Source organism: Hippopotamus amphibius, chromosome 2, assembly GCF_030028045.1.
Source record: "Hippopotamus amphibius kiboko isolate mHipAmp2 chromosome 2, mHipAmp2.hap2, whole genome shotgun sequence".
NCBI classification, from domain to species: domain Eukaryota; kingdom Metazoa; phylum Chordata; class Mammalia; order Artiodactyla; family Hippopotamidae; genus Hippopotamus; species Hippopotamus amphibius.
In genome coordinates, this window is record NC_080187.1 from 66,324,162 (window position 1) to 66,347,123 (window position 22,962).

General features: G+C 34.1%; 1 protein-coding gene across 5 annotated transcripts in view; it reads left to right on the forward strand.

Moving 5' to 3' along the window:
- The window catches only part of FANCC (FA complementation group C), a 243,686-nt gene that overhangs the window by 168,684 nt on the left and 52,040 nt on the right, over positions 1-22,962 (forward strand). For 4 of the 5 annotated variants that reach the window (XM_057720388.1, XM_057720390.1, XM_057720391.1 and 1 more), the window contains exons 5-7: positions 1,388-1,501; positions 2,416-2,480; positions 19,032-19,196. In XM_057720388.1, the coding sequence (XP_057576371.1) occupies positions 1,388-1,501; positions 2,416-2,480; positions 19,032-19,196 (344 nt within the window). The remainder of the gene's footprint in view (positions 1-1,387; positions 1,502-2,415; positions 2,481-19,031; positions 19,197-22,962) is intronic. The other variant, XM_057720389.1, reaches the window with a different exon arrangement.

Here is a 22,962-nt window from a genome sequence, read left to right on the forward strand (position 1 = left end):
GGGAACCTCCATACTGTTCTCTATAGTGGCTATATCAATTTACATTCCCACCGACAGTGCAAGAGCGTTTTAATGGCTTAGAGTGAGCCACGGTATTGAGGGTATTATAAATTAATCATTCCCTGATGTTAAACACTTTTTACTGAGAAATAACACTGTAGTGAACATCTTTGAGCATAATCCCCATCATCATATTTGGATTTATTTCCTTAAATGTACATGAGGTATGTTAAAACTTCTGAATGCTTCTGAAACCTTTAATATACGTTCTCAAGTTGTTTTCTATAAAGTAGGCCTCTACTGATCTATAAGGTGTCTTCACGTTACAAACATCAAGGCAGACATAGCCCTGGCAGTCCAGGCTTGGGGGTGGCTTATGGGTTGTGTTATACTTGCTTACACTCTATGGGTGCCTTTGTGCAGGTCGCAATAGCACTGATGTGTAGATCCCATTTGTATTTTTCCAATAGCTCACACAGAGTACCTGTTTCAGAGAACTCACATTAGCATTAAGCATTCATGTCTGTAAAAATCTTTACTTCATTTAGTGGAAAATGTTGTGTTGATATTAAAATTTGCCCTTTTTGATTCTGAGGTGGAACATTTATCCACGTGTTTCTTGGGCATTTGTGTTTGTTTTAGGAATTATCCGTTCATACTCCTTTTTAAAGCTCTTAGAATTTGTCATATTGTATTTTGCACACTAATTTGATTACTCTATGTCTGGATTATTTGTTGCTAATATTCTTCTTAGTTTGTGCTTATACTATTCACTGGAAAATACAAGATTTTTTTGTTTTTTAATTTAGAATGACCAGTAATTTTCTCCCTTGATTTTCAGTTTACAAAGTTCTTCCCCATTCAGACATGTGAAAAATGCTTGTATTTTCTTCTTATTTATTACTTTATTTCAATTTTATATTGATCTCTTTAATTTACAGTAAGTTGAAGTACATTTTGATAAATAAGGTGAGAATCTAACTTTTTTCAAATAGTTTTCCTAGCACCATTTATTGCATAATCTTTCTTTTCCCTAGTGATTTCTGGTACGTTCCTTGTTATGTATTGCTTTATCATCTCTACTCTGATAAAGATATTTTACTGAGTTTGAAAACAGTAAAGATCACATAAGGTTAAAGCACCATTTATTAGTTATACATTTTTTTCCACTGTTAGCATTTGTTTAAATTTACTTAATATAATAATTTTATCACTGACATTATTTCTTTGTACCTGAATCTAAGTGACCTGGGTATTTGGACAAATTAAGATTATTTGTTTCATAGAGACCACCCCATTTACAAATGACCCAGTTTCTAGGCATTATATATAACTGGGAACTTATATTCATTTTTAAGACCTTTTTCTTTCTGTTTGTGTTTTTTAGGGGTTGTTATCGCATATACTTTCCGCATTCAGATTTGATATAAAAGAAGTTGATCTTTTTACTCAAGTTCTTGGGTATGCACCTACAGATTACTATCCTGGTTTACTTAAAAATGTGAGTATTTTAAATTTATTAGTATTGAAGTTTTCATTGCTTAATGTATCATTTGCAAAAAAGGTAAATGGAAATATTTCACTCCTCCAGGAGAGATGTTTAACTTTTCTGTGTTTATCTCTTCTTACCTTGGGTGGACTTTTGGCCATGTAAGGAAAAAATATGAAATGGGAGATTATGAGAAAGAAGAAGGAAACCAGGAGAGGTTATTCTAAATCAACCAACCCCTCTGTCCCTTAACACATCTCATTTATTCTCTCAAAGATTTTTGGGAGAAGAGATTTCCTTATATAACACAGCCTTCTACTGTTGGGCAAATTTCGTATTTAAAAATAACCTGATAGGAATTTTATGTTAAAGTAAAATATTCAATAAATAACAACCTTGTAAATAGTATTATATATTTACATCTTAGTATTAAAGCTGTGATTTCTTCTGCCTTAAATTTTAGTCAAATTCAAGAAATTTTAACTTATGGTCTTAACATAGCTTTTCTAAAAAATGTTATGAGGTTTTTAATGTTTATTAACTATTCCTATCTTTTGGAAGCTTTATACGTGAATAGCATTAAAAAAATAAAGAACTGAGTTAAGAAAGGAAAAAAGTAAACTAACTCTAACATGGTTTTATTTTTAACAGGTTTGGTTTTAATTTGGGGGAAGTTAATGACTTGTCTATTATTCATTTGCTTAAATCAGAATATGGAATAACAGACATTAAACATAAAATCCAAATGGTTAGGAAATGTGACTTGGCACTGCTTTCTTTTTACTTTGACAAAGTAAAACAAGGAGAGGATTGGTGGGGGAAGAGGTAGGGAATCTCAACGGAAATATCACTCACACCAAGAAAAATAGAACTGATGTAATCCTGTTTGCAGCGTGAGTTAACCTGCGACTGATTTTGTTTTACAGATGGTTTTATCATTAGTGTCTGAACTCAGAGAGAATCATCTTAATGGGTTTAACACTCAAAGGCGGTAGGTGTTAAACTAAACATCCCTCTTCTCAAGTTTCAAAATGTATCAATTTGGTTATGAGAAAAAATTTATAATTCTTAGGAAATACATGTTCATAGTTATGGTTATATTCTATGTGGAGAGATTATTTTGGGGGGATACATGGCAAATTGGTAAATTTTACAAATTTTCTTTTTTTAATCACTGTTCTCTCAACTCTCAGGTCAGTAAGTAGATCATTCAGTCTCTTGGGCACCCATTGAGTAAAAAGCCCCATATATGCAGTATGGAACCCAAAAGAAAGATGTACACAGCTCAGCATGAGTGCATGTCATTCACACACACACACACAGACACACACACAATCAAAATATTTACAAGGCAACAAATAACTTATTTTAAGAAACATAATATTCCAAAATCTAGACTAAACAAATCAAATAGATTCAGACAAATTAAAAAGCAAGTAATCACATTACAAAATGTTTCTTCACTATATGAAGGAATTCAAAGTTGTTTTTATTGGTGAGCATTTCATTTTTAACAAATCATTAAGAGAATGTGGGGGCCAAAGAAATTTATGACTTTTTGTTTTTGTTTTTTTTTTTTTTTTTGTAAGGCTATTGGCAATTAAATCTCTATCAAAAATAGTCTTTGCCCTCAGCCTTTGGGAATCCTTTTCATTTAACTCCTTAAAGTAAACTATAAAACTCTTAGATGAAAACACTGGAGAAAATCTTCAAGACATTAGATTTGGCAGGGATTTTTGGAATATGACACCAAAAGCACAAGAAACAAAGCAAAAGTAGATAAATTGGATTTCATTAAAATTAAGACACTTACTGAGTGAAAACATTTGGGAATGTTGTATATAATAAGGGATTAATATCCAGATTATAAAAAGAACTCCTAAAACTCAACAACAACAAAAAACTCAATTCAAAATGGGTAAGAGACTTAACTAGACATTTCTCCAAAGATATACAACTGTCCAATAAGCACATAAAAAGATGCTTAAAATTACTAATTATTGTGGAAATGCAAATTAAAATCACAATGGTATACCACAACACACCCAGTAGGATGGCTATAATTTAAAAAACGAACAAACGAAAATGGAAAATGACAAATGATGTGGAGAAAGTAGAACCCTCATATATTGTTGATGAGAATGTAAAATGGTGCAGCCCTTGTGGAAAACAATCTGGCAATTCCTCAAAAAGTTAAGCGTAGAATTTCCATAAAGCCTAGTAATTCCACTCTTTGATATATATTCAAAGAAATTGAAAGCAGAGATTTGAACAGATACGTGTAAACCAATGTTCATAGCAGCATTATTCACAATAGCCAAAAGGTGGAAACAACCATATGCCCATCAACAGGTGAATGGATAAACAAAATATGGTATATAAATATAAAAGAATATTATTCAGCCATAAAAAGGAATAAAATTTTTATATATGCAAAATGTCAGTAGATCTTGAAAACATCATGGACAAATATTGTGTGATTCCACTTATCTGAGGTGCCTAGAATAAGCAAAGTCATAGAGACAGGAAACAGAATAGAGGTGATTGGGGGCTTGAGGGAATAGAATTATTGTTTCATGGGTACATCGTCAATGTTGGGGATGATTAAAACTTTGGGTATAGCCTGTAGTGACGGGTACACAGCAGGTGAATGTATTTAATGGCATGGAATGGTTACCACTTATAAATGGTTAAAATGGTAACTAGCATGTGTGTTTTACCACAATAAAAAAATTTAAGCAAGAAAAAAAACCAGAAGCAAATGTGATACCACTATACACTCCCTCAAATGACTAAAGTTTAAAACATTCACATTAGCATGTGTTGGAAAGGATATGGAACTAGTGGATTTCTCAGACACTGTTTTTAAGAATGTGAAGTGGTGTGACCACTTTGGTAAACAGTGTGGCGGTTTATTATAAAGTTAAACATACACTTACCATTGAACCGACCAATTCCACTCCTGAGTATTAAGTCATGAGAAATGAAAATGCAAATTTTCACAAATATTTCTATATGTTTATAGCTGCTTTATTTGTAATTGTTCAAAACCAGCAACAATCCAAAGGACCATCTACAAGTGAATGCATAAACAAATTAAAAATTATTTGTTACCACTGTTTAAAAAATGAAAAGCAGGTCATAGACTGTGAGAAAGTATTTTCAAATCATATATCTGATTAAGGGCTCATACCCAGAATATAGAAAGATCCCAGTAATAAGAAGACAAATAACCCTGTTATAAAGTAGGCAAAAGATTGAAATATATGTCACCGAAAATATATATACAAATGGCTAATAAGTATACGAATACTTGTATATACATGTTCGAAGTGGCAAATCATACTATAGAGACAGAAAGTAGAATTAGTTGTTGCCTGGGGCTAGATGTAGGTAAAGGGATTTCCTGCAAATGAGCACAAAAGATCTTGATGTAATGGAAATGTCCTAAAAATGGATGATGATGATGACAGTGGTTGTCCAAGTCAGTAATTTGTTAAAAATCTTTGAATTGTACATTTAAAGTAGGTGCATTTTGTGGTATATAGAGTATACCTTAAAAAAGTAACAAGAAGAGCCCATAGGGTGCATGGAAAGCACTTACTATAATTTACACATCATGTAGAGACTTTGATTTAGCTTTAAGGTGAATGTTGAATGATGGATCTTTTAAGTAATAGAATTAAAAATTACTGAAGGGCACTTCAAAAATCAATAGGATGCAATGTGTACATACACCCTACTCCAAACTCCCAACGTAGGTAAAGTTGATGATTTCTTAAAATTCAGCTAAGAATAAATAAAAACAGAAACATAAAGTATTAACAAATAGAAAAGAACAGCCAAACTTAGAAGATATTTGCAACTTATAAAACTGACAAAGAATTAGTATGCAAACTACAGAAATGCCTCCTGCAAATCAGTCATAAAGAGGCAAACACTCCAGTATGGAAATGGACAAGCTATATAAGCAGATTATTACCGAAAGAGGACAAGTGAATAAATAATAAACATTTTAAAAATTCTTCAGGAGTGATGTCAGCAAGATAGCAGAAAAGGGAGCCCTAGTCCTGTTCCTCCACAGAGACACTGACTTAATGATAGTATATGACCCAAAGGGCCTTTATGAGACTTCAGAAATCAATTACAAAGTCACAATGCCCCTGGCAAGCTTGAAGGCAAGCATAGCCATGTTGAAATGGATAAGAAAGCCATTTCATATCATCCAGAGTAGCCCCTCCCCTAAGCTGACCTGGCTTGGGAGAATTGGGAGGAAAAGTCCAGCTCGAAGTGGTCTCCCTTGGGAGGGAAAGACTGGAATGTGTCCAGCGTTCTAACTTTTGGGGGGCTACCTGAGAGACTGCTATCTGTCGTCCTGACTCAATACTGACAGGGAGTTGGCTTACTTTCAATAGCTGGAGGCCATGGAGAATTAAAGAGAGCTCAGCTGCTTTTTGCAGCAACAGAACTGGCAGTGCGGCAGACAGAGGGTTGGCTCAGGTCAGCATGATTAGGACAAAGTACCCAGCTCAACAACTTCTCTTTTGGGGTGGGGATGGGGAGAAGAGTGGAATATGCATACAGTATTCCAACTTTTAAAGGGGCTACCCTGGAGATTAGTTTCTGTCTCCCCTGACTTGAACCAGCATACTTTGGGTGCCTGGGAGCCTGGAGAGAACAAAAGAGTTTAGTGGCTTGTTGCAGCATCAGAGTACCTGTGGTACCACAGATAAACACTAGAGGGAGAAAGAGATTATAAACTCCTGAAAAAGAAACTGGCAAAGCTCTCTAATTGGGAAATTATGTGCACAGGCACAGAGAAGGTGCATCCCCAGAAAATGTTTGAAGGACCCCCAGGTTCTCTAGCCAGGTTGATTAGTGAAAGTCTTCCCCTGTACAAAGCCAGTCCATAAAGACTGGGAGAGGTGACTCTTTCTTCAAATTCACAAAACATAGCAAAAAATAATAAGGCACACAAAGAAACAGGAAAACATGGCCCAATCAAAGGAATAAAAATAATCTCTGCAAACCTACCCTAAAGAAATGGAGGTCTGTGAATTACCTGACAAAGAATTTAAAATAATCAATCTAAAGAAGCTCAAGGCACTGCAACAGAATACAGATAAACAGCTAAACAAAATCAGAAAAACCATGCATGGACAAAATGGAACTATCAACAAAGAGAAATTATTGAGAAACAACCAAACAGATATTTCTGGAACTGAAGAATACAATGATTGAATTGAAAAGCTCAATAGAAGGGTTCAACGGTAGACTTGGTCAGGCAGTTAACTTGAAGACATGTTATTTGAAATTATTAAATTAGGGGAATGTAAAGAAAAAAGAATAAAGAAAAGTTAATTAACCCTCAGAACTAATGGGGCACCATCAAGTGGACCAATTATATGCATTGTGGGAGTCCTAGAAGGAGAAGAGAGAAAGAAAAGGGAAAAGAGCTTATCAAATCTGAGGAAGGAATTAGACATCTAGATTAAAGAAGCTTAAAGAAGTTTAACTAGGATGAGCTGAAAAGGCCCATACTGAGACATGTTATAATCAAACTGTCAAAAGTCAAAGATAGGAGGTTGGAGGGGAAGAAAAAGTCAAAGACAGAGAATGTTGACAGCAGCAAGAAAAAACAACTCATCACCTTCAAGGCAGCTCCCATAAGATTATTAGTGGATTACTCAGCAGAAACATTAAGGCCAGAAGGGAATGGGATGATATATTCAAAGTGCTAAAAGTAAAAACCTGCCAACCAAGATGATTATATCCTGCCAACTGTTGTTGGCAGACTTGCTTTAAGAATTGTTAACAGGAGTTTTTCAAATTGAAACAAAAAGACTCTAGACAGCAACACAAGAGCATCCCAAGAATCAGAATTCTCTGGTAAAAGTAAATATATAAACAAATACAAAACCATGTAATATGTAATGGTGGTGCGTAAGTTACTTTTAATTCTGTTATAAAACTTAAAATATAAAATCGTAAAAAATAACGATAACTAAAACTATATTAATGGATACAAAATATTAAAAAGATGTAACCCATGACATCAAAAACATAAAACATAGGGAGGAGATATAAAGGAGTAAAGTGTTTTTCTGCAACTTTAGTTATCAGTTTAAAATAAACAGTATATATAATATATATATGTATACACACACACACACACAGACACACACACACACAATGGAATACTACTCAGCCACAAAAAAAAGAACAAAATTCTGCCATTTGCAACAACGTGAATGGATCTGGAGGGTATTATGCCAAGTGAAGTAAATCAGACAGAGAAAGACAAATACTGTATGATATCACTTATATATGGAATCTAAAAAATCAAACTAGTGAATATAATAAAAAGGAAACAGACTCCCCAGATATAGAGAACAAATTAGTAGTTACCAGTGAGGAGAGGGAAGGTGGGGAGAGGCAAGACAGGGGTAGGGGGTTAAAAGGTACAAACTATTACTTATAAAATAAATAAGCTACAAGAATATATATAACAGGGAATATAGCCAATATTTTATAATAACTGTAAATGGAGTATAACCTTTAAAAATTGTGTACACCTATAACTTATATAATATTGTACATCAACTACATCTCAATTTAAGAAAAAGTTAAAAAGATTAAAAAAATAAAATAGATAGGAAGGAAAATGAGAAGGGAATCAAAGCATATCCCTACAAAAAAAAATTTTTTTTTTCAGTGAAATGAAGGCAGCAAGTGAGGAAAAGAGAGACAGAATAATCAAAAGACATACAGAAAACAATGAAATGGCAATAGTAAGTCCTTCTCTGTTAGTAATTACTTTAAATGTAAATGGATTAAACTCTCTAATCAAAAAACATAGAGTGACTAAATGGATAAAAAACAAGACCAATTATATGCTGTCTACAGGAGACTCGTTTTAGATGTAAGGATATATATAAGCTGAAAGATAGTCCATGCAAATGATAACCACAAGAGAGCAGGGGTGGCCATACTTACCTTAGACAAAGTATACTTTAAGTCAAAAACTGTTTCAAGAGACAGAGAAGGACATATATGATGATAAAGGGAATCAGCTCTCTAGGAAGATATAACAATTATATATGCACCTAACAGCAGAGCACCAAAATATATGAAGCAAACATTAATTGAAGGGAGAAATAGAAAGCACAATAATAATATGAGATTTCAATACTGCACTTTCAATAACGTATAGATCAACCAGGCCAAAGATCAATAAGGAAACAGAGGATTTGAAAAACATCATAAATGAATTGGACCTTATAGTTATATATAGAACACTGTACTCTGTAATAGCAGAATGTATATTCTTCTCAAGCACACACAGAAATTCTCCAGGATAGATCACGTTAGGCCTCAAAGCAAGTCCTAACAAATTTAAGATTGAAATCATACCAAATATCTTTTTTAACCACAATGCTATGACACTAAAAATTAATAATGCGAGGAAAGTTGGGAAGTTCACAAATATGTGCAAATCAAACAATATGCTATTGAACAATTAAAGGGTCAAAGAAGAACTCACAAGGGAAATTAGAAAATATCTTGAGACAAATGAAAACAAAAATGCAATATACCAAAAATTATAGGATGCAAGAAAAGCATTACTAAGAGGGAAGTATATAGTGGTAAACGCCATCATTAAAAAAGAAGAGATATCTCAAATCAACAACCTAACTTTATACCTCAAGGAGCTAGAAAAAGAACAGACTAAACCCAATGATACAGAAGGAATGAAAAAAATTAAGATTACAACAGAAATAAACTAAATAGAGAATAGAAAAACAGTAGAAACAAATTAAAGAAACTAAGGGTTGGTTTTTTAAAAAGATCAACAAAATTGACAAACCCTTAGCTAGACTAACAAATAGAATATTCAAATAATAAATACCAGAAATGAAGGAGGAAACATTACAACTGATGCCATAAAAATAGTGAGAATCATTAGACAGACTATGAACCTTTTACACCAACATATTGAATAACCTAGAAGAAACAGGTAAGTTTTTATAAACATACAACCTATTAATACTGAATTATAAATCTAACAGATCTATAACTAGTAAGGAGATAGAATCAGTAATCAAAAACCTCCCAACAAAGACAAGTCTAGGACCAGATAACCTCACTGGGGAATTCTACTAAACATTTAAAGAAGAATTAACATGAGTCCTTCTCAAACTTTTTCAAAAAGTTAAAGAGAAAGGAACACTTCAGTGTTCATTTTATGAAGCTAGCATTACCCTGATACCAAAATCATATAAATATACTACAAGAAAAGAAAACCAAGACCAATGTCCTGCAAAAGTCCTCAACAAAATACTAGCAAAAGAAACTCAACAACACATTAAAAAGTTTATGCAGCATGACCAAGTGGGATTTATTCCTGGCATGCAAGGATGGTTCAACATACAAAAATTAATCAATGTAATATACCATATTAACAGAATGATGGACAAAACCACACAATAATTTCAGTTGATACAGAAAAAAATATTTGGTAAAATTCAGTACCCTTTCATGATAAGAACATTCAGCAGACTAGGAATACAAGGGAACTACCTGAACCATAATGACGACCATATGTATAGGGCCCACAGCTAACATAAGACTCACTGGTGAAAGATTGAAAGTTTTTGTTTTTGTTTTTGTTTTTTTCTTTTAAATCAGGAAGCAAAGATACCCTGTCTTGCCACTTCTTTTCAACATAGTACTGAAGTCTTAGAGCAATTAGGCAAGACAAAGAAAAAAAAGCCATTCAAGTGTAAAAGGAAGAAGTAGAATGGTCTACGTTCATAGATGACATGATCTTATATGCAGAAGATCCTAAAGACTCCACAAGAAAATGGTTAGAACTAAAAAATGAATTCAGCACAGTTATAGGACAGAAGATCAACACTCAAAAATCAGTTGTGGGACTTCCCTGGTGGCACAGTGGTTAAGAATCCTCCTGCCAATGCAGGGGACATGGGTTAGAGCCCTGGTCCGGAAATATCCCACATGCTGCGGAGCAACTAAGCCCGTGTGCCACAGCTACTGAGCCTGCAGTCTGGAGCCTGCGAGCCACAACTACTGAGCCTGCATGCCACAATTACTGAAGCCTGCACACCAAGAGCCTATGCTCTGCAACAACAGAAGCCACCACAACGAGAAGTCTGTGCACCACAACTAAGAGCAACCCCCACTCCCCGCAACTAGAGAAAGCCCGCCTGCAGCAGCGAAGACCCAATGCAGCCAACAAATAAACACATTAATTAATTAATTTAAAAAATCAATTGTGTTTCCATATACTAACAATGAACAATTTAAAAAACAATCCCATTTACAGTAGCATCAAAAAGAAAACATGCTTAGGAATAAACTTAATCAAGGAGGTGAAAGACTTGTACATTGGTGAAACATTGGTGAAAGAAATTAAATATGACAGAAATAAATGGGAAGGCATCCTGCGTTCATGTATTAGAAGACTTAATATTGTTAAAATATCCATACAATCCAATCAGTCTACAGATATGATGCAATTCTGTCACAGTCCAAATGGCATTCTTCTTTTGCAGAAATAGAGAAAGCATCCTGAAATTCATCTAGTATCTCAAAAGACCCCAATAACTAAAACAATCTTGAAAAGAAAAACAAAACTGGAAGCTTCATACTTCATGATTTCAAAACATAATTCAAAACTACATTCATGAAAACAATTTGATACTGGCATAAAGCCAGACCTGTAGATCCATGGAGCAGACAACAGTGAAGTTGCAAAAATATATCTATAATATGTCATTACTTACATAAAATGTCAAAACACTCAAAACAATACTTACAGGTAAAGTAAAAGTGTTAAAACTAAACAGAAAGGACTTACACCACTTTGGGGGAGTGCCAACTCCTGGAAGAGCAAATGGGATGAGGAGAAAGGTGTTTCAGCTATAATTGAAACAGTTTATTTCTTAAAACATCAAATGTAAACATTAATAAAATGTTAGCATTGTAAAATGTGGGCAGTTGGGTATACAGTTGATGTTTAATAATTCTCTGTGTTTTTGTATACATCATAACTATTTTATAAACTTTTAAAAACTAAAATGCAGTGTTAACTAGTAAATACTAAAAATTAAAGGATAATATTCAAAATAAAGAAATGATTTCCTGCCTCCAGGTCTTGTTTCCAAAATAGCAGGTGTAGTTCATGAAAAAATAATTGTCTTTAATCAGCCTTAGATTGCTTAATGTGTAGTCCTGTCTGAAATTTTTCCCCTTTATTTACATATTTTTGCAGTCTATCCATTATTTAATTATACTGGTCTCTTAAGACTTTTTTCTCAGAATTACTTGTGCTTTTCATTTTCTCACTTTTGGACAGGAGAAGACAGCAGTTCAGAAAAGTGTCTAAACTCTGTTGACCACAATTAGGAGAGCCTGCTAGAAGACATTAGCAGATCCTCTCTTTATAGTTGAGGATCCATTTGTGCCAGATTGGGCCATTTTGTGGGGCAGGTTCATTTTGAAATTCATGACTGTTTCTTCATGAAGGATATTTTTTTTAAAAAAAAATGACATGGACAGATTTCCTGGCGCAAAGTCCACTGCAGGGTGTCCATGTTGGCACCCCAGCTGGCAGTAGCAACAAGGATAAAATAGTGATTAATTTGGTTAGTAGTTTAGAGCATTCTTAGTCAAGGCAAATCAGTGACTTAATTATAAAATTCTTAACTGAATTTACCAGGAATATGAGATACCTGTGCTCATAGAGTGTCCTCTGGACACGGGCACATCTGATACATTCCTGATTTGTTCTGTTGAATGATATTTTCTGTGGAGAGTTTTTTTGGTTTGTTTTTTTCTTTTTAGAGAAAATTTTAGAATTCAACAAGAGAAAATTCTTTTGGATATTTTTCTGAATATGTTGAGATTTTACAGAAATTCAACTTCTTGGATTAGATTCATTTTTACTTACCAGAAGGTTGAATTTAAAAAGGAATTTGATGCCCAAAATGCTTTTTGAGTCTGTTTATGAGCTTTGAAAAATCCTACTTTTAAGACCTAAAACCAGGAAGTTCTGTTCTACCTCCAGAAATGAACCCAGATCCCTAAAAGCTTGTGTGAGACTCAGAACTCTGTCTACAATTCTCTGGTGAATTATAAATTCAGCCAAATGTGTTCTCTTGTCTTGTGTAGAAACTGATCTCATGAAATCAGTAGTGGAATGGCATCATGATAGGATTTGAAAGAGTTGCCAAACATGCTGGAGTCATTGTAGTTGCTGCTGTCATGTTATTATAATAATTAAAATGTGTATCATAATAATAGTTTTTCCTGCTATATATCTGAAGTTATCTGTACATTTTTAAGATTTAAAAATAAAAAATTTAATTTGAATACAGCATCGTGGACAAACTACTTTCTGGTATACTTGAATCTAGGCATTCCTATTATTTATTAAATTTGAGTTTTATCATTACTTTCCTTCTACTAGTATGGCTTCAAATGTTAAAACAACCAAAAACTCTCAAACTCAAATCCCTTATAAATGATGCTATACCACATTTTTTCTGGGATTTGTTTTTTTATAGAGGGTTTCTACACTTTTTTTCTTTTTGCCACTTGAATGTTTAAAGTTCATTTAAAAAGATTTGAAAGCCTCATACAAAATATAGAAATTAATCTAATAACATCAATGCATAAATTGTCAGTGGAATAAAAGGAAAAATTAGGAAAATCTGTTTGGTTTCCTCTTCTATTATTTTTAGAGGCTTGATAAATGGCCTTGTCACGGTGCTTTAAATAGAGTTTCACTTGCCACCAAGTAAAATCAACAATCCAATGACAGAATGTTTAAAATCTCTCTTGCTCTTTGCTACAAACTGTCTAGAAGGAGCAGCATTGTGGACTTTTTGAGCATCATCAGTTTATCTTGTAGTTCTAGGGTTTGCTGCAGATGGTTTGGAAACTTCAGTACAACCACATAAGAAGAATGTCTCCCACAGTATATGGTTACCATTGATCCTTCTGCACTTGAATTCTTGTGCAAAAATCATTTGGAAGTGCTGCTCTGGCAATCAGTCAAGACCTAATGCTTAGTGTAGTCCAGTCTGGAAAGTAGTGCATAACTCCAGTTGACGTTGGATCTTCACACTCCGGCAAGCTTCGGCCAAAAGAGGGAGCCTTGAAGGCTGTGAGCACTTTGAGGCCCTTCCAAAGGTTATCATTCGGCTGCCTGCATTTTGGTAGAACCAAGAACTACCTCAGTTTACCTGAGACTTTAGAATTTTTCAGGAAAATTATCTTGAATTTTTTTCTAATTGGGAGACGCATTCTGTAGCCCATCGGCTCCAGTGCTTGTGAAATGCCCTTGGTGCTAACTTCATCTTTTCCACCCACTCAGTCATCAGCAATAGTCTCTGACTTTCCTCCTTTTTTTAAGATATTGAGAGAAAAGTTGTACTTATAGGTCTTTTAGAAAGGAGGACTGCTGAGTCAAGGCAGTGGAGACAAGGTCACCATCTCTGTCCTCCTATATTTCAGAGTTCTGGATTTATTATGAGTGCATGTAATTCTCAGGCATGTTTTTCAATTTCTCAAGCGTTTATAGAGCCCTTGCTCTATGCAAAACATTCTGCTAGATTCTGTGCAAAATATGCATACAAAAAAGCACCCTGCACCACACACAAACACATCTTTCCCTTGGCTGATGCAGCGCAGTAAGCTCATGTATTCCCCAAATTTAAGGTATTTACAAATCACGTTAAATATGTCTTTTTTGTTAACAACTTAGATGATCAACTCTGAAACACATGAATTAATTTTAGGTCTAAAACCACCTAGATGGTTAGTTAGAAAAAGACAATAGAGCACTGTGGAAGATAAATGCTGTTGAAGAGACCTCAGTCATTTAGAAAAGTGGTAAAAAAACAAGAAGGGAGTTTTAGAAAGGGTGAATATTTAAGGAAAAAAGACAAACTTTTGTTCACACATAAGAAGATATCATTGTGGGCTTCTCTGGTGGTGCAGTGGTTAAGAATCCGCCTGCCAGTGCAGGGGATGCAGGTTCGATCCCTGGGCCGGGAAGATGCCACATGCTGCAAGGCAGCTAAGCCCGTGTGCCACAACTACTGAACCTGTGTTCTAGAGCCCGCAAGCCACAACTACTGAGCCTGCACGCCTAGAGCCTGAGCTCCTCAACAAGAGAAGCCACCATGATGAGAAGCCTGTGCACCACAATGAAGAGTAGCCCCCGCTCTCCACAACTAGAGGAAGCCCAGGTGCAGCAATGAAGACCCAACACAGCCAAAAATAAATACATAATAAAATAAATCTTAAAAAAAAATCATTGTATAGTTCGACAAAAAAATTATGAGAATTTGACTCTTGATTATCAAGAAAATAATACAGCTAAATCAATAATTTATAGGAATTAATAAAAATGTAAACCTTAAATGCAATTCTGTTTCCTTATAGTATCAAGATTATTGCTAGAGATTGATATCTAGTTCTGGGAACTGCTATTAAAATGTAGAGCAGTGTTTCTCAAACTTTAGTGTGTGTGAGATTCCCCTGGACAAAGGTAAACAGTTTCCGTGCCTTACTCCCAGGGATGTGGATGCTGCTGATTCCTAAGAACATTCTCTGAGTAGCTCTGCTGTAGAGAACTTGGACAGATCCTAAAGACTAAGTGCTAGACCTATGAGGATTAGCAACTCTTACAATCTAGCCAGGAGATTAAGATGAAATGTAATGTAAAAAACTAAATCAAGTGATGAACTAAGCACCTGTGACACCATAAGGAAAACTGAGCCAAATGCACCAAACAGAAAGTGCAAATATACCAATGCATTCCCAAGGACAAGCAAATAGATTTTTTAAAAATAAAAAATGAATAATTAATTATCTTAAGAATAATAAGAGAAACTATCAAATCCTTGAAATAGGAATAAGCTGGGGGTTTTTTCTAAAGAGGAGACTTATGGGGGAAAAAAAGAAAGAAAACTCAGTAAACAGGCTCAATAGGAGATAAAGCTGAATATTAACAAACAATGACTCCAAAGATTGAGGTGAGTAGTTCTTCTAGAATATAATACAAAAGGATGTAATACAAAAGGACAAAGAAATGGAAAGTAAGAAAAGTTTTGTTGTTGTTGTTTTTCTTTAACTTTTAATACAGAGATCAAAAGGGGCTTCAAGGAAGATGGTGGATTAGGAAGTGCCATGAATCTGTCTCTTCACCTAGACAAAAGTTTCATTGACAGAATCTGTTTGACTTAAGTATTTTAGTACTCTAGTCTGTTTGAGGAGCTTCAGCTTTCCGGGTAAGGCTTGGGCAGTAAGTTGTGGATAATTTCAGCCCTTATCATGGTAGAGACTACCCATCACCAACCCCCTAGACCTGTGACAGGCAGCTCTACCTGCATTCCTAGATAGGCTTGCAGGAAAAAGGGTGAGCAGCACTTGATGAATTTTGGTGTAGTATCAAAGGAGAATATGTGTAATTGGGTGAAGAATCTATTATTAATACTTCTGCCTTTTAAAACTACATATCTGTGTGGGGCTAGACTCTCCATGTAATTCAAACAAAATGAAGTATTTCAACAAATTAAATGCAGAAGTAAATATAAGAATCCAACAGTCTTCTTTCAAGCCATATAGGAAAGAAATTTGCAAACATATGAAAGAGTGACACTCTTCTCACTAAATATTTTTTTCTTTTTGTAAAATATAGTAATTTTTTAACAAAAATGTTATTCACGTTAACATCTAATGGATTTGTTATTGTTACTTTTAGTGAATTAAATACTTTTAAGGGTCTCTGTTTTAATTTCAGACATGATGAATATCAGTAGTTATAACCTCAGAAACAAAAGCTATTTGGTCTTCTCAGTAATTTTTAAGAGTTTGATGGTGTTTGAAACTCAAAAAAGCCTAAAAACTACTGTCTTATAGTGAAGATCACAATCAGCTTTCCCCACCCATGCACATATTACTCACTACTGGCTTTTTAGTGCCTGATTCTTAAATCTAAGATGACAGACATTGGTCACACATATTTAAGAAAATCATATTAAGCATATAGTATAGAAAGTAGCAACCAATAAAAATAGAGAAAAAAAGATCATTCAAAGCAAAGATCATCTAAAATAATGTCAATGTCCCCATTAAAATAAAAGGTAATATTATATCCATTAAAAAAGAGCAGAGTTCTAGACTCAGATATAGAGAATAAACTAGTGGTTACCAGTGGGGAGAGGGAAGGGGGAGGGGCAGTATAGGGATGGGGATTAAGAGATGCAAACTATTAGGTATAAAATAAGCTACAAAGATATACTGTACAACATGGAGAATAGAGCCAATATTTTATAATAACTATGAGGTGTATAACCTTTGAAAATTGTGAATCACTATATTGTACACCTGTAGCTTACATAATATTTTACAGCAACTATACTTCAATAAAAAATCAATAAAGGAATCATAAGACAAAAATAAAACAAATAAAAAAGAACAGGATGCTATTAAAAAAAAAAAGGAACATCCAGAGAATGAAAAAATAGTTCTTGGAAATTAATAATGAGAGAGTGGTAATTAAAAACATAATAAAAGATGAGAAGATAAAGTTGTACAATTCTTTCAAAATCTATAGCAAAAAGACCAAAAGATGAAAAATAAGAAAGAAAAGAGAGAACTGTCTTAATATCCAAAAAAATCAGGTCCCCAGAAAGAGAGGACAGAAAAGAATAGGTAGGATATCATCAAAGAAATAATTCAAAAGATCTTTCCTGATTTAAGGCCCACAATGAATAGAAATAAATCCATAGCAAGACACATCAATGTGAAATTCCAAAGGGGATAACCTAAAGCCTCCAGGGAGTAAAAACAGGACTTATATAAAGGGTCAGGATTCATAACAGCATGGGATTTCTCAGGAACAACACTGAAATTTAAAAGATAGTAGAACCGCACATTCACAATTCTGTAGGAAAATTAGCAGAATTCTATCCTTGGCCAAAGTTTCAGTCAAATACGAGAGTAAAATATTGATATTTTCAAACATGCAAGGTCTCAAATACTTTACCTCTCATCTACCTTTTTTCACATAAAAATGAACCAAGAAAGAAGAAGATACGGGATCCAGGAGAGAAGTGAAGGAAATCCCTATGGTAGAGATCCCAAGATAACTGTACAGAGGGAGTAACAAGCAACCTGTTCAGATTGGAACAGGTCAGAAGGTTCTAGGAGAAATTTCTTTAAGAAGATGAAAATATCAGAATATCAGATATGTTTGAATGTATTGCAAGGCGATTACATACTTGGGCGGGAGTTTGGGGTTAAAACAGTCATCAATGCAAAAAAAAAAAAGGCAAACAAGCAAGCCAAGTAATAGTCATTAAATGCGCAGAAAACAACATATTGAATATCTAAAGAATGAGTTAGGCTTGAAAGAGGTTGCCTCTGAGATCAGAAAATGGGAGTGGGAGTGCTCGTTCAAAAGCTGCTGTTTTCTTGTAAGCTTTGAAGGGATATTTGACTCTTTAAGGTAGTTATATCTGTACGTTTGATAAAAATAAAAAATAAGTTCAAAAAAAAAGAAAAAATGAGAAAGAATAACATCCCAGGTTCTTGCACTGGTCTTCAAAAGCCTGACTTCCTCCTCCCCTCCCACATTCATTGTGGTCTTGCCGCCTGGACTCTCTGTTGTACTTAGGTACTCCAGGCCTTTGCCTTTGCTTTGCGTCTGCCTGTGACATTTTTCTCCCATGTACAAATATGGTTTGTTCATACACTTCCTGTAGGTCTCTGCTCAAATGCTCCTCTCAGTAAATTCTTGCCCTTCTTTACCGCTCAGTGTACTTTACTTTCAGTATGGCACTTGGTATCATCTGGCATTTTATGCTTTCCATTACTAGGCTTTGTCTTTGCTTCTGTACCACTACCACTGCAAACAGGCTTGAAGATAGTTAGTGTTCAAAAAATATTTATTAGATGAATGAATAGGACAGATATACACATTTAAGAACAAATTCACTAAAGCGGAAATATAAGTGGGTAGCAAACATAAATATTCAATCTCAAAAAATATCAGGGAAAGGCAGATGAAAGCAATGGGAAAATTTTTGTCCAGATTAGGAAGAAATAAAAATACCCAGAATAATATCACTCTCAGGAGTAGAGAAGTAAACTGGTAGTCTTTTGGAAAGCAATTCAATATGCAGATTTCACATGGTGGGCACAAACAAATGTGTGCAAGGATATTCAGGTTCTGTTTTGGACATGGTAAGCTGAAGGTGTCTGTAGATAGTTAAGCCATGGTCCTGACAATGAGAGAGATTAAAATGGGAACTGCAGCTGAAGGGTTTCTTCCTAGAGAACTATGTAAGAGAGGAGAGTTCATAGATAGCGTTAGGGTACCCCTTGAGGGGCAAAGCAAGTGACCTGTCGTGAACCTTTTCAACATGAAGATTTTATATGCCTTTAACTATTGATACATGTGGCTTTAAGGTTTGGGTACTTATTTCTCATTTTATTTATTCCATAGAATGGGTCCTGAACGAGTAAGGTCCCTGTCACGAGTTTGTGTCCCACTTGTTACTCTGCCAGATTTTAAACCACTGGTGGAGGCTCTGCTCACCTATCATGGACATGAACCTCAAGAAGTGCTCTGGCCTGAGTTCTGTGATGCTGTGAATGAGGCCTTTTTGCTGTAAGTGATGACCATTTACCTTATCATCCAATTTTGTTTTTCCTTTTCTTAGAATACTTCAGTATGTTGGAAATGCATTTTTCAAACATTTTGATCTCAGTACCACTTTACATTCCTAAAAATTATTGAGGATCTCAATGAGCTTTTTAAGAAAGGTGGGTTCTATCTTTCAATATTTACCACATTTGAAATTAAAGCAAAAATTTAAAAATATTTATCAGTTCATTTTAAAATAACAATAAATTGATAATGTGTTAGTACAAATAGCATTTTTTTTATGAAAAACAGTAACCTTTTCCAAGAAAAAAATTAACTAACAAGTGACATTGTTTTCACACTTTTGCAAACTTCTTGTTTGACTTAAAAGAAGAGAACTATGTTCTCACAGATATTTCTGTGTTCAGTCTGGTGTAATATAGTTTTTTGGTTGAGGTATATGAAGAAAATCCAGTTTCACACAGATATGTACTTGGAAAAGACATATTTTAACAGCCATTTCAGATAATTGTGGATATTCGACATGGATACCTCACCAAAAACTGAAAATGGCAATTTTTTTAAAGATTAGTTGCAATGTGGAATCTGAAATTATATCAGTGAGCTTTTCATACTATTATATTAAAACCCATTGGTCTGTCTTGTACTTTTAATGGATCTTATTTTATAGCTTCATGCATGGTTCATTTGGAAAATATTGGTTCATTAAGTTATGTAGATCTTCCAAACATTGACATATTTCATTTTATACTATCAAAATTTACATTCTTTCACCATCAGTCTCATTAGAAATGTCTTTACGTGTTGGAAATCTGTAAAGCTTACTTTGGTGGAAGCAAATTTTACAAGATTCTAAATTCTGCTTAAAAACTCAAATTTATCATTGGTTACAAATACTGTCAGTTGTTTTCCTTAGTGTGCTAGGGTCACTTCTCTAATTTCTGAGAAAGTGTGTGCCAGATACTCAAGTCTGAATAACCACTGTTTGCCATTCACTTTTTTCAAGTAAATTTCCAAGGAGAAAAAAGTGGCTAGTTGATCTTACAGCTCAGCAAGTTGTACAAGTGCTTTTCCTCTAGACAATCATCATTTTTTGGTGTGTAGCAGAAATGTTATGTGCATACTTTACTTTTCACCACACAGAATTTTTTTAAATTCAAATTATCCTCAAGGGTAAAATTTAATAAAATTAATATTTTATATTAATATTTTTCATGAAGTGCATTTTAATGTGAAACTGGCAGTGTTTTTACTGTGAGTATGTAGTGGTAAGGAATACAGTGACTGCTGTCCCTGCTTTGATCTGCGTTAGGCACAGCAGTTTTACTCACTGCTGCTTTTGCATGATGAATACAAATGTAAACACAGTTGTTCTAGGAAAATGATGAGATTCAGAATAGTTATTCAACACCTCAAGTATTTCTGTACCACATATGTGTATTGCCAAGTTCGCCTAAAAAAAGCTCCGGTCCTTAGTTGGCGCTAATACCAGATGAATATAAGCAGCATAACTAGTCCAGCCATATCTAGAGATTCAGTGTTAAGGCAGAAGTACAGTTCTTTTGATGAAATTTTAACTTATACACATTTGAATTATGTAATTCATTTTGTTTAGACCCTGAATGACTTGTCTCAAATTGATGCTGCAATTATCAATAATAAGCACTGTAAAAGTATTTGAAAGCATTCTGTTGAATAAGACACAGTAAGGTAAATTAGTAACATCTATAAAGCCAAGGGGAAAATGACTTTCCTCATATTTGTTTTTCATTTACAGTTTAGCACACTACTTTGGATTAGATGTCCCACCTTCACGAGTTAGAGAGATCTCTGATGTTTTGGTTTCATCTTTTCCTGATGAAACCACTGTGAGATGAAAAGAGAAATCTCTTAATTCTCCTTTGTAAAGCCAGTGATCCATTTTTAATATAAGAAAATAATTACAAATTTTATTTTTGAATAAAATATTATTAAATTCTAAAATAAATATATCTATATATTAATTAATATATATCAGTATGTGTATGTATTATATGTGGTATCTATATTCTATATCAATATAGATATAGAATATAGAAACCACATATCTATATGTGGTATCATAGATATAGATACCACATCTTCTTTATTCATTCATCTGTTGATGGACACTTGGGTTGTTTTCGTATCTTGGCTATTGTGAATATACCATAATAAGTGTGGGAGTGCAGATATCTTCTTGATATCCTGTTTTCATTTCCTTTGGATATATACCCAGAAGTGGGATTACTGGATCATGTGGTAGTTTTAGTTTTAACTTTTTGAAGAACCGCCATAGTGGCTGCACCAATTTGCATTCCCACCAACCGTGTACAGGGGTTCCCTTTTCTCCACATTCTGCAGTATGGAAGCTTTTTAGTTTGATGTAGTCCCACTTATTTATTTTTGCTTTTGTTGCCTTTGCTTTTGGTTGTCAAATCAAAAAAGTCATTGCCAAGACTAATGTCATTCTTGTCCCCAATATTTTCTTCTAGGAGTTTTACAGTTTTAGGTCTTAACGTTCAATACTTTAATCCATTTTGAGTTGATTTTTGTGTTGGTATAAGACAAGGGCCTGGTTTCATTTTTTTGCCTGTGGCTATTCTGTTTTCCAAGTATCATTTATTGAAGCAACCGTTCTTTCCACATTGTATATTCTTGGCTCCTTTGTTGTAATTTAGTTGATCCATATATGTGTGAGTTTATTTCTGTGCTCTCTGTTCTGACCTATCTGTGTATACCAATGCCATACTGTTTTGATTATTATAGCTTTGTAATATAGTTTGAAATAAGGAATTATGATACCTCCAGCCTTTTCTTCTTTCTCGGGATTGCTTTGGCTAGTCAGGGTTGTCTTTCTATACAAATTTTAGGATTATTTTTTCTGTCTCTGAAAAATAGCATTAGAATTTTGATAGGGATTGCACTGAATCATGTAGATTGCTTTGGATAGTATGGACATTTTAACAATATTAAGTCTTCCAATATATGAGCACAGTATATATTACCACTTATTTGTGTCTTCTTCAATTTCTTTCCTCGATGTCTTATGGTTTTCAGTGAACAGATCATTAGCCTCATTGGTTAAATTTATTCCTAGGTATTTTAGTCTTTTTGATGTAATTGTAAATGTGATTGCTTTCTTAATTGCTTTTTTAGATAATTTATTGTTCATGTTTAGAAACACAACTGATTTTTGTATTGATTTTGTATCCTACAACTTTACTGAATTTCTTTATTAGTTGTAACAGTTTTTTGGTGAAGTCTTTAGAGTATGTTGTATGTGTGTTTGTGTGTGTATCTCCTGTCATGTGCAGATAGAGTCAGTTTTACTCCTCCTTTTCAGGTTTGAATGCCTTTTATTTCTCTTTTTTGCCTAACTGGTCTGGCTAGGACTTCCAGTACTATGTTGAATAAAAGCTGCGAGAGTGGGCATTCTTAGAGGAAAAGCTTTCACTTTTCTCATCACTGAATATGAATGTCAGCTGTGTGCTTGTCCTATATGGCATTTACTATGTTGAGCTGTTTGCCTTCTCCACCTGTTTGGTTGAGAGTTTTTATCATAAATAGATGTTAAAATTTGCCAAATTCTTTGTCTGCATCTATTGAGATGATGATAAGATTTTTTTTATCCTTCATTTTGTTAATGTGGTCTATCATATTGATTGATTTGTGGATGTTGAAGCATCCTTGTATTCTAAGTATAAATCTCACTTGGTCAATAAATTAGGTGCCTGGACCCAATTCCAAT